At 40.3% G+C, this 16,792-nt stretch overlaps 1 protein-coding gene across 1 annotated transcript; it reads right to left on the bottom strand.

The window, feature by feature from the left end:
* Nucleotides 1–4,806: 4,806 nt before the first annotated feature.
* Nucleotides 4,807–5,729, bottom strand: LOC109895753 (cholecystokinin-like). Its single transcript, XM_020489751.2, has 3 exons — nt 5,542–5,729; nt 5,165–5,440; nt 4,807–5,010 (listed from the first exon to the last, which is right to left on the bottom strand). The coding sequence occupies exons 2-3, from the start codon at nt 5,436–5,438 to the stop codon at nt 4,937–4,939; spliced, it is 348 nt and encodes a 115-aa protein (XP_020345340.2). The 5' UTR covers nt 5,439–5,440; nt 5,542–5,729; the 3' UTR covers nt 4,807–4,936.
* Between the last annotated feature and the right edge of the window lie 11,063 nt (nt 5,730–16,792).

The following is a 16,792-nucleotide window of genomic DNA, read 5'->3' as shown; positions in this document are numbered from 1 at the left end:
CCTCAAGTTCTGTGAGGTGGAAGAAATTCCTTTTGTTCTCTATGAAAATTCACTGTCTCTTATACTGTGTGGCCATGAGGCAGGGTCTTCTCCTCAGGAATTTACGACCTCTCTCTGTCCACAGCAGTCTGGTTGAAGGAGGCAAGAGGGAGGCAGGGAGAGGAGGATAGGGCTTGCTGTACCCAAAGAGGGCAACGTAATGACACTTGAATGCACATGCACTCAATTCTTGCTTGCTTGCTAGTTGAGATTTCTGATCGCGTTAGACTGCGTTTCATTTGAATTTTTTATGTCAGTTTGAATGCGGGGGAAACACTAGTAATGTCTGCAATTTTCAGTTTGGCTATTTGTTTCAAGTGTATTCGTCTATAAATAAAAATCTTCGTCATCTCTCCCATGTCTTATTCGACTAGTAGTTGTTCTGAAATGTTTATTGCTTGCCTACGTTTTACTCCCTCCTGTATGTTTAATTTAACACACATACATGAATTATTAATTGTGGTTGCCTATCCTGACGTGAAGTTTGTTCTATAGAAAGTGTTTGACTCTGATGTGGGCCACAGAAAGTATTTGACTCTAGCCATATAGGAAATCCCCCCCCCCCTTTTATCTTGGGACTGCAAGGCCTGGCACACTTCAGAATAATTTTGGTATCTCATGTTGACCAGTAGTGTGTACCACAAAGTATTTGACTCTAGCCACAAAATTAAGGAAATTAAGAATTAAATATTTAAAAAAATATATATTTAACCAGGTAGGCTAGTTGAGAACAAGTTCTCATTTGCAACTGCGACCTGGCCAAGATAAAGCAAAGCAATTCGACACATACAACATCACAGATTTACACATGGAATAAACAAACATACAATCAATAATACAGTAGAAAAATCTATATACAGCATGTGCAAATGAGGTAGGATAAGAGAGGTAAGGCAATAAATAGGCCATTGTGGCGAAGTAATTACAATATAGCAATTAAGCATTGGAATGGTAGGATGTGCAGAAGATGAATATGCAAGCAGAGATACTGGGGTGCAAAGGAGGGTATGTTTGGCAGCATGAGTGAATGATGCTTTGTTGCGAAATGGGAAGCCGATTCTAGATTTAATTTTGGATTGGACATGTTTAATGTGAGTCTTGAAGGAGAGTTTACAGTCTAACCAGACACCTGGGTATTTGTAGTTGTCCATATATTCTAAGTCAGAACCGTCCAGAGTAGTGATGCTGGACGGGCGGGCAGGTGCCGGCAGCGATCGTTTGAAGAGCATGCATTTAGTTTTACTTACATTTAAGAGCAGTAGGAGGCCATGGAAGGAGAGTTGTATGGCATTGACGCTCATCTGGAGGTTTGTTAACACAGTGTCCAAAAAAGGGCCAGAGGTATACAGAATGGTGTCGTCTGCGTAGAGACGAGAGCGACATCATTGATGTATACAGAGAAGAGAGTCGGCCCGAGAATTGAACCCTGTGGCACCCCCATAGAGACTGCCAGAGGCCCGGACAACAGGCCCTCCGATTTGACACACTGATCTCTATTAGTTGGAAGTAGTTGGTGAACCAGGCGAGGCAATCGTTTGAGAAACCAAGGCTGTTGAGTCTGCCAATAAGAATGTTGTGATCGTTCAGGACCTTGAGCGTGGCTGAGCTGCACCCATGACCAGCTCTTAAACCAGATTGCATAGCGGAGAAGGTACGGTGGGATTCGAAATGGTTGGTAATCTGTTAACTTGGCTTTCAAAGACCTTAGAAAGGCAGGGTAGAATAGATATAGGTCTGTAACAGTTTGGGTCTAGAGTGTCTCCCCCTTTGAAGAGAGAGATGACCGCGGCAGCTTTCCAATCTATGGGAATCTCAGACGATACGAAAGAGAGATTGAACAGGCTAGTAATAGGGGTTGCAACAATTTCAGCAGATCATTTTAGAGTGAGAGGGTCCAGATTGTCTTGCCCGGCTGATTTGTAGGGGTCCAGATTTTGCAGCTCTTTCAGAACATCAGCTATCTGGATTTTGGTGAAGGAGAAGTAGGGAAGATTTGGGCGAGTTGCTGTGGGGTGCACAGGGCTGTTGACTGGAGTAGGGGTAGCCAGGTGGAAAGCATGGCCAGCCATAGAAAGATGCTTATTGAAATTCTCAATTATTGTGGATTTATCAATGGTAACAGTGTTTCCTAGCCTCAGTGCAGTGGGCAGCTGGGAGGAGGTGCTCTTATTCTCCATAGACTTTACAGTGTCCCAGAACTTTTTTGATTTTGTGCTACAGAAATTTCTGCTTGAAAAAGCTAGCCTTAGCTTTCCTAACTGCCTGTGTATATTTGTTCCTAACTTCCCTGAAAAGTTGCATATCACGGGGGCTGTTCGATGCTAATGCAAAACGCCACAGGATGTTTTTGTGCTGGTCAAGGGCAGTCAGGTCTGGAGAGAACCAAGGACTATAATCTGTTCCTGGTTCATTTTTTTGAGTGGGGCATGCTTTTTTAAGATGATGAGGAAGGCACTTTTAAAGAATAACCAGGCATCCTCTACTGCCGGGATGAGGTCAATATCCTTCCAGGATACCCGGACCAGGTCAATTAGAAAGGTCTGCTCGCTGAAGTGTTTTAGGGAGCGTTTGACAGTGATGAGGGGTGGTTGTTTGACCGCAAACCCATTACGGATGCAGGCGATGAGACAGTGATCACTGAGATCTTGGTTGAAAACAGCATAGGTGTATTTGGAGGGTAAGTTGGTTAGAATGATATCTATGAGGGTGACCGTGTTTACGGAGTTGCGGTTCTACCTGGTGGGTTCATTGATAATGTGTGTGAGATTGAGTGCATCAAGCTTAGATTGTAGGATGGCCGGGGTGTTAAGCATGTCACAGTTTAGGTCACCTAGCAGCACGAGCTCTGAAGATCGATGGGGGGCTATCAATTCACATATGGTGTCCAGGGCACAGCTGGGGGCAGAGTGTGGTCTATAGCAAGCGGCAACAGTGAGAGACTTGGATTTCGGGAAGGCTATTTTCTTGCTGCTTCTATCTTGGGACTACAAGGCCTGGCACACTTCAGAATAATTTTTGGTGACCTATCATGCCCTCTGATGCGTGCCACAGGAAGTATTAGACTCTAGTCACAAAAGGAAGTGGTTATTTCAGCAATAATAGTTTTCAGAGCCCTCTACTGTTCTCTCTACCCATCCCTCAATCCCCCATCCCATCGTGCTTTTCCCTCTTAAGGCTTTTCCTAAAACAAAATTACACTTTCTGTTTTAGTTCTTAAGAATGTAGGTACAGTAGTTCCTGGGTGAAAAAGAAAGTTCAAATATATAAGTAAACATGAGTGCATATCCATAATCACAGGAAACTGTTATAATAATAGAATTTAAAAAATAAATGTAAAAAAGTCTAATAATATAATAAACAAAACTATGATGGAATGTGCCTCCATGAAGAATCCCCACCCCAATAGGTCCATTCGCCCTCAATAGGACACACCCCAGCACCTCCATCAACCCCCCCCTCAGATCATTCCTGAGAGAGAAGGGGTGTATTATCAGATGGTCATGTGGTACCCTTCCTCACCCATGGCAACAAGATGTTACTTCTTGTGGGGTATTTGCCTTGAAAGTAAGGATGAGAGTATAAGTCATGTACAATTAACCTACTGAAAGTATACGGACTAAAAGGCCAAACAGAACAGTCAAATTATATTATAGCTGCGTCGTTTTATGCTTCGAATTAGAATCTTAAGTGTAACAATTTAGTTGGGGATAACTGAAATGGCAATAAAAAAGAATTCCCCAGTTTGCTGAATGTGTTCTGAAGGAGGAGTTAGTTGTCTTTTCAAATATGGACAAAGATGTAACATCATGAGAGAAGAAATAGCAGTCACTCTCCTCCTTCTAATTTAATATAATTGCAGATAAAAAAAACATTTAATATGAATCTTCTTCTGACTAGATGGCCACTAAAACACGTGTATATAAATAATTCCGTTACAAGAAACCTATACTATTACCTTGTTCCCTGTGTGCTCAGAAAAATACATGTAAAGATGTATAGACTACTTGACATTATGTTTTGCTAGATGACCTGAGCCAACTATGCCACTTCTGGAGGGAGGTGGACAATAACAAGGAAGACACTAGCTAGGTAATTGCTTGTTCACTTCTAAATGCACACTTTTAGGAGTACGAATTTCTATAAGCAGTAATATTTCTAGAGGCAGTATTATCCTCTTTGTCTGAAAATGAAATAATTGTAATTCAAGAAAATGTATTTAATGTTTTAAATATATTAACATTTTTCATCATACATTTCAGATTGGTTGTGACCGCTGCCCACGATGGTTCCACCAGTCCTGTATGAAGACCGTCACATCATTGGAGGATTATGTCTGCGCTGCCTGTCAGGACTAGGTTAGGGTTAAATTCCAGGCGACGGATCATCTGGAAAACTTTCCATAAAAAGTGGACCAAATGTTCAGTCGAGCTGTTACAGCTTTCCAATATTTGTTTATATTATTTATTGCCTTTGATTTATTGTCATCTTATATCTTATTATGCAAAGATTTAATTTGGGGGGGGGGGGGGGGGGGGCTTTCGCAGCAAAGAAAATAGCCATGCCGAAATCCCCCATCCCCCTTCTAATTTCCTTAATTTTGTGGCTGGCAAGGGAAGCACAACACAAGTTTCCCCGGACACATAAAGCCTTGTCCTAGACTAGAAAGAATACTTCATGTAGATTCTGTGTCCGGGAAACCAACCCATATCCTAAATGGAAACCCGGCCATTGTCCTAAATGAAATCAAGAAATGTCTGTAGACATACATACTGCAAACATGTTTATTATGACACTTGGATTAAAAGCAAAACTCATGACATAATCCAATTAGAATATACAATTTACTTAAAATAGGAATGGATTCCTGAGTAACTGAATATGTGCCTGTGGTACATCTCTACTCTGCACTCCGCCGCCGTCCAAAGTCTACCCATCCTTGGTAGTCCCGGTCCGGACACTCGTTCATCATCTCTGCGAACAATACAAACCTACATGAACCAAACAAAAGTTAATTGTGGATTTAAAGTGCTCAAGCGAACAACGATGCACTTCAAATGTGCCACAGTAGATGTTGGCATCTCTCTTTCTCTCTCACACATCCACTTGACTCGACACCACCACTTACCTGAGATGGCCTGCATGATTTGCTTGGACATGAACTCGCGCTGGTCCTCCGACAGGTGCGACATCCTCTCCATCCGTGCTATGCTCGTTTGAGGGTCTTGCTCCCGCTTAGCGATGTTCTCCGCAGCATTCCTCACTGCCTCCCTCCTGTCCAGTAGCTTTGGCAGTATCCCACCCTGTTTGGTGTTGCCATCCGACTTGGATACGGGTAATGTCAAACCAACCCCCACTAGCGCTGCCATGAGGACGCACACCAACAATCCACTCATTGCCATGCCTGGACGCAGAATAAGAGTTTTCTTACAATATAGCTTTAGATTATTAAAAGTAGGGAATGCAAAAAGCAATTTTTTGTGTGAAAATGACAGTGGCAATTACCTTAAAAGAGAGGTGATCGTACGTAACAGTTTGTACTAAACGAAGTCAGCAAGTGCGAATGATATTGCCAGTTGCCTATGTCAGGTCTTTTATAGACAAAGGTCTATGTAGCCAAAATGGTAAAAGAGCAATATCTGATAACAATGTCCAAGATGGATCCCTTGATTGATTGAAAAAGACGATGGAAACTCCATGCGTAATGGATGCTCGGTGCCAGAATGGGGCGCATCAATATTCTAATCGTTCACCTGGAAATGAGAGACAATAAAGTATAACTCAGACATTCAATAGTGGTTGTTGTTACAGAAGTCTACAACCCTGTCATAACACCTGTATCCAAGGCCAAGGTCCCCCAACTCTAACTTCCACTTGCATTGACATGCAAGGAAAACCATGAATCGGTCATTAAATATGCCATGAAAAAAAGGGCAAGTTGTCCATCACTTAGAAACACACTTGAAACCCAAAGGCACCATATCATTACTGTTGTTCTTAATATAGACCTAGTTATAAAACTATTATGACAGCGATATCGTTATGGCGTAATCTAAACGACGGATGAGGAAGGGTTTTAAGTGGACAGTGTGTGATGACGTACATCCAACACTCTTATCTGGACTAAAGAGGGCATCATTGACTGGAACCAACATTAGAGTTGTTTACCTATAGATTTTCTAAATAGTCAAGGAAATATCTTCTGTGTATAAGATAGTCTTTAAAAGCAGTAAAAACATTTTAATTCAATTCGTACGGATATGATATCCATTTAGAATGTTGTCAATGAAGCTTGTTAATATATATATATTTTTTTAAACACTGGAATTGTTGTCAGGATACCACGGCCAAAGTGATATGCTGTTATGGAAATAGGAAACAAGAGATAATGGTTTAACATGGACCTGATATCTCTTTACATTGTGCACTTCACTAGAATGTAATGTATCAACTAATGTACTGTATATAGAAAAACTGGAAGCCAGTCTGTCAGTTTCTGGCACTCCAAGGATGATAAGAATGTATAGGAGGCTCTTTCTTATGAAGACTGGAGGTGTGTGTGTGGTAACTGGGGTAATTAAGGTATGTTTGAGATGTGGATGTGGAAGAGAGTGTTATGGAGAAACTGATCATTAAAGGGAAATGAAAAGGATAATTACATTTAAAAAAGCACAAAGATTGTTGATGTCCTAGATTAGAAATAAACCGATTTTGTTAGGGTCCTCCCACCTCCAGCCCTCTAAATTGTGCTATGTCCCTATTTTCTACTGCTGTAACTTCCAGTAAAGGAGGTATACCACTCCCCTCCAAACTTTCTTTATCATAATATCACAGACACACAGGCTTTCCAGCTTACATTTGGAAGGAATTGAACGTAGGCCAAAGACAGAGGACTCACCCTTTCGCTTTTGTTACCGTCTTACGCTAATCAAGGCAGAACATAAATATCTCTACCTGTGATAATAGAACCAAAGAAAACATTAGAAATAGCAGAAGGCCTGCCAAGTGATTAGGCACGCGATGGTGTCTTGGTTTCCCAGACATTACTTGGATATACCTTCTGACACACGGTGCCAAAGAATAATCAAGTCAAACACTCCCTTTTAACCTTTAGGGTCACCAGCGAATACATAGAGGCCATGAAGTTAAGTGTTTGTTTAATATACAGTCTATTGGCTGAATGAGGGGGCTTTGGGGTTTCAATAGGTGGTGGTTTGAGGATAGTGACAGTGAAGTCTTGATGGGGATGAGCTTACATAGCGAGGCATGAGGATCATTCATCACGTCGTCTTGTGGGTTCACCGTGTATGAACGAGTTGACCTTTTGAGAGGTAAAACATGTCAAACGTCAGTATTCACACCCCTTGACTTTTTACACATTTTGCATCACATCCTGGATTTAAAATTGCTACAATTAAAATGTTGTGTCACTGGCCTACACAAAATACCCCATAATGTGAAAGTGGAATTATGTTTTTATTATTTCATTAAAAGTGAAAAGCTGAAATGTCTTGAGTCAATAGGTATTCAGCTCCTTTGTTATGGCAAGCCTAAATAAATCCAGGAGTAAATAATTACTTAACAAGTCACATAATAAGCTGCATGGACCTACCCTGTGTACAATAATAGGCTTCAATATCATTTTTGAATGACTACCTCATCTCTGTACCAGACACATACAATTATATGTAAGGTCCCTCTGTCAAGCAGTGAATTTCAAACACAAATTCAGCCACGGAGACCAGGGAGTTTTCCAATGCCTCGCATAGAGGGGCACCTATTGGTAGATGGGTACATTTAAAAAAAAAGCAGACATTGAGTGTCCCTTTGAGCATGGTGAAGCTATTAATTATACTTTGGATGGTGTATCAATACACCCAGACACTACAAAGATACAGACATCCTTTCTAACTCAGTTGCCAGGATAGGAAGGAATCTACACAGGGATTTAACCATGAGGCCAGTGGTGACTGAAAAACAGTTACAGAGATTAATTTTAGCAATAGCAGAAAGTGAAGATGGATCAACAACATTGTCCCAGACATTACTTGGATATACCTTCTGACACACGGTGCCAAAGAATAATCAAGTCAAACACTCCTTTTTAACCTTTAGGGTCACCAGAGAATACATAGAGGCCATGAAGTTAAGTGTTGTAGTTACTCCACAACATTATCCTAAATGACAGAGTGAAAAGAAGGAACCCTGTACATAATAAAAGTATTCCAAAACATGCATCCTGTTTGCAATAAGGCACGAACATAAAACTGCAAAAAATGTGTCAAAGAAATTATCCTAAAAACAAAGCATTATGTTTGGGGCAAATCCAACACATCACTGATTACCACTCTTCATATTTTAAAAACATGGTGGTGGCTGCATCATGTTACAGGTATGCTTGTCATCGGATAAAAATAAACTGAATAGAGCTAAGCACAGGCAAAACCCTAGAGTAAAAGCTTGTTCTGTCTGCTTTCCAACAGACACTGGGAGACAACTCCGCCTTTCAGCAGGACAATAACCTAACACAGAACCAAACCGGCTGGTTGCGCGCGTGCGCCATCGTGCATAAATGTATTTTGTCCCCCCACACCAAATGCGATCATGACACGCAGGTTAAAATATTAAAACAAACTCTGAACCAATTATATTAATTTGGGGACAGGTCGAAAACATTAAACATTTATGGCAATTTAGCTAGTTAGCTTGCACTTGCTAGCTAATTTGTCCTATTTAGCTAGCTTGCTGTTGCTAGCTAATTTGTCCTATTTAGCTAGCTTGCTGTTGCTAGCTAATTTGTCCTGGGATATAAACATTGAGTTGTTATTTTTCCTGAAATGCGCCAGATCCTCTACTCTGCCAATTAATCCACACATAAAACAGTCAACCGAATCGTTTCTAGTCATCTCTTCTCCTTCCAGGCTTTTTCTTCTCTTGACTTTATATTGGGATGGGCAACTTTCATAAATTTGGTGCATTACCGCCACTGACCTTGTTCGTTTTACAGTCACCCACGTGGGTATAACCAATGAGGAGATGGCACGTGGGTACTTGCTTCTATAAACCAAGGAGGAGATGGGAGAGGCAGGACTTGCAACGCGATCTGCGTCACAAATAGAACTGACTTCTATTTTAGCCCTTGGCAACACAAATGCTTGTTGGCGCGCGCAAGCAGTGTGGGTGCAATAATTGAATAATATATATTTCTAAATGTATTTTTGCAATGCTCATGCACGCGATGCGAGAGGTGTAGTCAGCCTGTAAAACACAAAGCCAAATATATACTGGAGTTGCTTTCCAAGACGACATTGAATGTTCCTGAGTGGCCTAGTTACAGTTTTTTTTTAACTTAAATCGGCTTGAAAATCTATGGCAAGTCTTGAAAATGGCTGTCTAGCACTGATCAGCAACCAACTTGACAGAGCTTGAAGAATTTAAAAAAGAATCATGTGCAAATATTTTACAACTCTTAGAGACTCTTAGACCCAGAAAGACTCACAGCTGTAATCGCTGCCAAAGGTGATTCTAACATGTACTGACCCAGTGGTGTGAATACTTACGTAAATGAGATATTTCCGTATTTAATTTTCAATAAATGTGCAAATATTTCTAAAAACAAGTTTTCACTTTGTCATTATGGGGTATTGTGCATTTTTTAAATTCAATTTTGAATTCAGTCTGTGACACAAACACATGTGGAATAAGTGAAGGGGTGTGAATACTTTCTGAAGGCATATCTGTGTGTTATTTATCACTGATGATATTTGTTCAGGTGAAAAGGCCTTTGGGATATGTCTGTTCATGCTCTGACAAGGTAGAACTCATTCATCATCATTACATGGAAAGAGACAGGGCTCAATTCAGTCTAACCTGCCTTGCAGTGCTTACACAGCAGCTCATTTTCCCCGAATTCAAATAAAATCAGAATGGTTTTCACAACTGTAACGATCCAACTACAGACTCCTCTAACAGGTTGATGCTTGATGGTTTTCAGAATTAGTGTGTGAGCTTGGACACATTTGATTAAACTAAGACAGTGTGTAAACATACTGTACAGGTTTGACTGAAAACCAGCCTCAGTATGTAGCAAAGTAAAGATCCATCTGGCCATCAGTAGACATAATTTGATTTGATCATGGAGATGTATTTGAAAAGTTTATTTCCAAAACGCTATATCCACAAATTTTTCAGTGTTTTTTTAAAATCAGAAATGATTGCTTATGGTACCTTCGTGTGCTTTTAAAATATGAATGTTCTCAGATTGTTCATTCCTAGATTTGAGATTATAGAAATGTTTTTTTGTTGCAAAATGTTAAAAAAAAAACATTGTTTAGCTTGAATGGAATGTTTGTATCCTGTATATTTGACAGTGATATCCCAGCTAGCAAATGTGTTTCCTTGGAAGTTGTGGGAATGTATGTTTTTGGTTTCCCATTGGTTCTGGGAACAAAGCCATACATTTCCTGACCATTAAAACGGACCGTTTTTTAAACGAAAGGGACCAATTCTCCTATTCTGGGAACATTCATTTTTAAGTTGCAGGGAGGTTCTGAGAACGTTTTACTATGGTTCCCTGAATGTTTTTCTGAGAGGTTTTATCAATGTTCTAAGAACGGAAACTATTGGTTATTTGAAGGTAATGAAATAACGTTCTGAGAACATGTATGTTTCAATAAGACATTATCTGAGGACAGCGCCCCGCTTACAAAAGCATGAAAAACATATTTCAACCAGGCAGGTGCTCCACGAAAGTCAGAAATAGCGATATAATAAATGCCTTACCTTTGATGATCTTATTCTGTTGGCACTCCAAAAGGTCCCAGATACATCACAAATGGTCCTTTTGTTCGATAATGTCCTTCTTTATATCCATAAAAACTCAGTTTAGCTGGCGCGCTTCTGTCAATAATCCACCCAGTTTCCCTCCATCAAAATGCATACAAAATTAATCCCCAACGTTACTAATAAACTTTTCCAAACAAGTCAAACAACGTTTGTAATCAAACCTTAGGTACCCTAATACGTAAATAAATGATACAATTTAAGACAGAATCGTTTCTGTCTTTACTGGAGAAAAATACCAAAGAACGCGCTCTCTTCCATGCGCTTGGAAACACTACAGCCAAAATTTGAGCTACCTAGATAAACAACCATTTCTGGCAAATTGTTCCAGAAACCAGCCTGAAACTCTTTCTAAAGACTGTTGACATCTAGTGGAAGCCCTAGGAACTGCAATCTGGGAGGATTTTGCCTTATAATAAAAGTGATGGCCATTGAAAACAGTGGTAGGCTGACATTTATTTATTTGGGGATGGTTTGTCCTCGGGGTTTCGCCTGCCATGTTATACTCACAGACATCATTTTAACAATTTTAGAAACTTTAGAGTGTTTTCTATCCAAATCTACCAATTATAGGCATATCCTAGCTTCTGGGCCTGAGTAACAGGCAGTTTACTTTGGGCACGCTTCTCATCTGGATGTGAAAATACTGCCCCTACCCAAGAGAGGTTAAATTACAGTGCTAGTTCAGTTGTTTCCAACTCCAACAAGCAAAGATAGACATTTATTTACTTAGGCATTAATCGTGCAAACTGTCACACTGATCTGTTTCACCTGTCTTGTGCTTGTCTCCAAGCCCCTCCCATTTTCCCCATTAGCCCCCGTACATTTATACCTGTGTTTTCTGTTTGTCTGTTGCCATATTGTCTTGTCTCGTCAAGCCTACCAGCGTGTTTTTCCCGTACACCTGTTCTCTCTAGTCCCTGTTTTCTAGTTCTTCCGGTTTTGACCATTTTGCCTGCCATGACCCTGCCTGTACCTTTGTGACACTGCCCTGGATTGCTGACCTCTGCCTGCCCTGAGCCCGCCCTTCTGTACCTTACTGACTCTGCCCTGGATTGCCGACTTCTGCTTGCCCTTGACCTGTAATTTGCCTGCCCCCTGTTTTGTAAATAAACATCTGTGATTTGAACTGTCTGCATCTGGGTCTGACCCAGCAGACTCAGACCAGCTCTGCAACGCAGTCTCCTTCAAAGGAGCCACCATTGGGAGAAACGAGGATATACTTCCAGGTCTTATGGAAGGATTCCAGAACTTGGCAGAACGCCATGACCATGAATGTTCTCTGCTGAGAGTGCCTGGAACCCGGAATCCCTGTTTGACAAGTTCCTTCACGGATTACCGGAGAAAGTTATACAAGCTCCCAGCCCGGGAGCTGCCTACAGATCTCGATTTGCTCATCGCCTTGACCATCAGGACCGATGGCCGTCTATGGGAATGTACAAATCAAATCAAATCAAATTTTATTTGTCACATACACATGGTTAGCAGAGTGTAGCGAAATGCTTGTGCTTCTAGTTCCGACAATGCAGTAATAACCAACAAGTAATCTAGCTAACAATTCCAAAACTACTACCTTATAGACACAAGTGTAAGGGGATAAAGAATATGTACATAAAGATATATGAATGAGTGATGGTACAGAGCGGCATAGGCAAGATACAGTAGATGGTATTGAGTACAGTATATACATATGAGATGAGTATGTAAACAAAGTGGCATAGTTAAAGTGGCTAGTGATACATGTATTACATAAAGATGCAGTAGATGATATAGAGTAGGAGGTCTGCTTCCGGTCCCACTTGCTCACCCAATGATCCCAATCCCAATCCCGGAAGTCCCTGGGGCCTAAGTCCCAGAGAGAATCCGAGGTTACCCTAGTTCCCCGGAGAGTCTCCTAAGTCTGCCATCCTCCGGGTTTCACCCCCAGTCTAATGGCCAGTTGGAGTGAGCCAATCAGGACCTGGAGACGACTCTTCATTTCCTCACCATGTGGGTGGAATACGCCCGCAACACCATCCCCTGCTCAGCCACTATTCTTTCACATTTCGAGTGTTAATTGAGTTATCAGCCCCCTGCTCTTCCCTGAGCAAGAGGGAAGAGGTCAGCATACCCTCGGCCCAGATGTTTGTCCGCCTCTGTCACCATACCTGGAAGAGAACCCGGTCTTCTCAAGACCACCTCCAGGTATTGATGACAGGCGGACCACCACTGGACCCCCGACTCCCCATTATTGTCTCGGGCAGAGGATATGGTTGTCCACTCGGGATCTGCCACTCCGGGTGGAGTCCTGCAAACGTTCACCCCATTTTATAGGTCCTTGCCCCATCTCTAAGATTCTTAGCCCCTCTGCTGTTCTACTGTTGTCTCGTCAAGACTACCAGCGTGTTTTTCCTGTACTCCTGTTCTCTCTAGTCCCTGTTTTGACCATTCTGCCTGCCTTTACCCTGAGTCTGCCTGTTGGTTTGTACCTTACTGACTCTGCCCTGGATTACTGACCTCTGCCTGCCCTTGACCTGTCATTTACCTGCCCCCTGCTTTGTAAATAAACATTTGTGATTCAAAATGACTGCATCTGGGTCTTATCCTGAGTCCTGATACAAACATGTATTTGTTATTGTGGTATGGCATCTGTGAGATTCAAACCTATGATCTTCTGATGTATCCATGGAATTAGTCCACTGCGCTACCAGGATGGAGCTAGCATGCCATGTTTTTTTTACTCATACATTGCTGTTCATTTTAGTTTATTCAAACGGATCCTATTTCAAAGGAAACAAACACTCATTAAGATCAGGTGTGGCCAATTAGTGGGCAGGCCAACACACCTTAACACACTTAACAGGATAGAGGATGAGAAAGTTTTGTTGATGCTAAGAACGGAATATATGTTTTTAAATAACATTCTTAGAACGTTCTTAGAGCGTTACTCATGTTTTCTTGTAGATTTTATGGAAAGTTTTCTTAATGTTCTGAGAACATGACTTTAAATAGAACCACAAGGAAACCTGCAGAAAACGTTATGCTGAAGAATTGAAGTTGTTTCCTAACATTCTCTGAACAGTCTGCAAACATGACTTTAAATAGAACCATGAGGAAACCTTCAGAAAACGTTACGCTGAAGTACTGAAAGTCCAACAGAAGAACGTTGTTTCTTAACGTTCTCTGAACAATCTGAGAACATAACTTTAAATAGAACCACGAGGAAACCTGGCATAACGGCAGCGTTCCCAAACTACAGGTTGCCTGATAAAAAAAATGGAGAGAGAAACTCTAACATAAATAAAAAAGATTGCGCTTGGTTCATAGAACTGGGGTGACGTCAATAAACTATTGTACAGTAGCCGCAAGTGTGAAATGTGACTATCTTTTGAATGGTTTAAGCTCCAAAATATTATGACCCCATCACTGTTAGACAAGACCCTCAGGAACACATACATGGTTTTATGTTTCCCTCTGTCGTGTCTTTGGCTATGCCGGATTAAGTGATATGACATGCTATTCTATAAAATAATTTATCTCTAATTATTATTACCTGATTAAGCTAATCAGGTAAATAATTAACTAGAAAGTCGGGGGACCACAAAATAATGTTTATAGAGCTGTTATCTTCTGAATAAACTCTTAAAGACCTAGTAATCTTTTACCTCAATAGCAGTCAATATTTAATAGGCACTTTATTTAGTCTCATCTGAAAGTTGCAAATTCTTGGTTATCTTCACGAACCCTGGCTAACAAGTTGATTCAGCAATACAAATTTTGGTTTAATTATTAATATTCAAAATACCTAATTAATCACACAGAATTACATATACACAGAATGTATCATACATTGATTACAAATGATGTCAGAGAGGAAAACGTCCCTAGTGGACGAAACAGATACGACGGCTGGTTACACAGAAAGAGGGGGTTAGGTTTGAGTGAAAGAGCGGGAAGACTGAGTAAAAAAGGAAAATGCAATAAATATTTACTCTGAGCTGCGCTTCGATCGGTTGGTCGTAGATGGGAGGCCGGGTTGTCCAGCATGGATCTCCGGTCCTCTGAAGACTGTCTAGTGGTGAACTGGAGCGGGGTAGAATGGCTACTCTGTCCGTCCTTTCCAAACCCAAGTTTATTGAAAAATGTTTGCGACCCCACCATGTAAAAAAAAAAGGTGATGTAATCAGCGGTCAATGTTTACTTTTTTAATTGAGGCTATGACAGTCTATTACAAATAAGTCTGACAATACTTTTGACAGTATTTCAATCTGAAGGAAGTATGGTTTGAAGTGACTGAACACATCAGGAAGGTATTGGAAAGTTTAGAAGATCATTAGTCAATAATTTTTCATGATCTTCTGTGTAGAAAAGAACATCATCTCCCCCCCCTCTATCCTCATCAATGATGATGTTCTTTTCTACACAGTATTTGTCAGACTTATTTGTAATAGACTGTCATAGCCTCAATTAAAAAAGTAAACATTGACCGCTGATTACATCACCTTTTTTTTTACATGGTGGGGTCGCAAACATTTTTTTGATATCAAAATAAGGTCATGGGCCAAAACAAGTTTGGGGAGCCCTGCTTTATGAGAAGGTTGTATGCAAAATAGCCACAGGACAACCACACTCTCACCAAGCTCTAAGAAACGTGGTTCTCAGAACGCTATGTGCTAGATGGGATGTGGTTGTCTCACCTAGCTAGTTTGAAAATAATGCACTTTCTGTAAATCGCTCTGGATTAGACCATCTGTCATGACTAAAATGACAAATGTAAACATTCTACATACAGATACTGGCTATAGTGAATATTATTTTTGTAAAACATTTTTAAATATTGATGTCACAAATGTATAATTTGTACATTTCTTTCTATTTAAAAAAAAAGGGTTACATTTGACTGTGAAAACTAACAGTAGTAACAAACACATGTATGTCATTGAACAATCTCATTAGATAGTGAAAAAACACACCAATCTCTTTCAAAATGTCTTTAAACAATAAAAGCTAATTGACCAACATTTCTGAAAATGGATATAGAGCATTTTGGAATGAAACTTACTCAGGCTGTTATGTGGCTGTTTTGCATTTGTCCCTTGAACAAAACACACTATCCAAACCAACATCTGAGAGCAAGTACTGAGTAGGCAAAATGGAATGTGAGGAATTATGAGGTTTATTCATATTTCAAACAAGGGTATAGTTACTGAACAGGACATCTTTGAAGTCAGAAAGAAAGAATGAGAAAATCTTCAAAGTGACTTATACTCAAAATAGTAAGAATACACGATACACATCTTTGACAATGATTGAACACACTATTCAAACCAACTAATCTGAGAGCAAGTATACTGAGTAGACAAAGTAATACAATTGAATTTGTTGAATTTATGAACAGTTCATAATGGTTATCAACATTTCAAAAAGATGACTGTTACTGACCATCTTTTCGAATGGATAGAATGACAGAAAACCATCAAATGTAAGTGAAGGAGTGACTTGGTGCAACTTTTTAGTTTGGTAAAATAATAACATAACAAATACAATATGTAGCCTACAAAGATATATTAAAATATTGCCAATTTCAGTAAACAAACCAAAACGTAATTGAAAATGGATATCTGAAACCATGTCAGCTTTACAAAACGCATCCCGTAATGTTCTCAAACTGTCTGACTTGCCAGTCGATACCTGTCAAACCCATTGTCCTTCATAAACCACAACCTTTACTGAACCATTCATTTCCCTAGAAGTACTTAGTGACTTTAGTGATGTCTCTTGTTACATAGTTGTTGCAAACCCTGTACCCACCCACTGAACAAAACAATTAGACATACCTTCATTCCAAGGAATAATGGTGACGCAGTCAATCATTCTTAATCCAACTGTATAAGAAGCTCGAGGACACGAAGGGGGTTATTTTACCTGACGCCTC

Source organism: Oncorhynchus kisutch, linkage group LG1 (genome assembly GCF_002021735.2).
Source record: "Oncorhynchus kisutch isolate 150728-3 linkage group LG1, Okis_V2, whole genome shotgun sequence".
In the NCBI taxonomy this organism is placed as follows: Eukaryota; Metazoa; Chordata; class Actinopteri; order Salmoniformes; family Salmonidae; genus Oncorhynchus; species Oncorhynchus kisutch.
The sequence above is the reverse complement of the archived record's forward strand: the minus strand, read 5'-3'. Positions and strand labels throughout refer to the sequence as shown.

Bases quoted from the DNA above. Each gene is read 5' to 3' on its own strand.
- LOC109895753 (XM_020489751.2), bottom strand. From the start codon at position 5,438: ATGGCAATGAGTGGATTGTTGGTGTGCGTCCTCATGGCAGCGCTAGTG. The intron at 5,011-5,164 runs GTAAGTGGTGGT...TATTGTTCGCAG, and splicing joins AATCATGCAGGCCATCTCAG to AGATGATGAACGAGTGTCCG.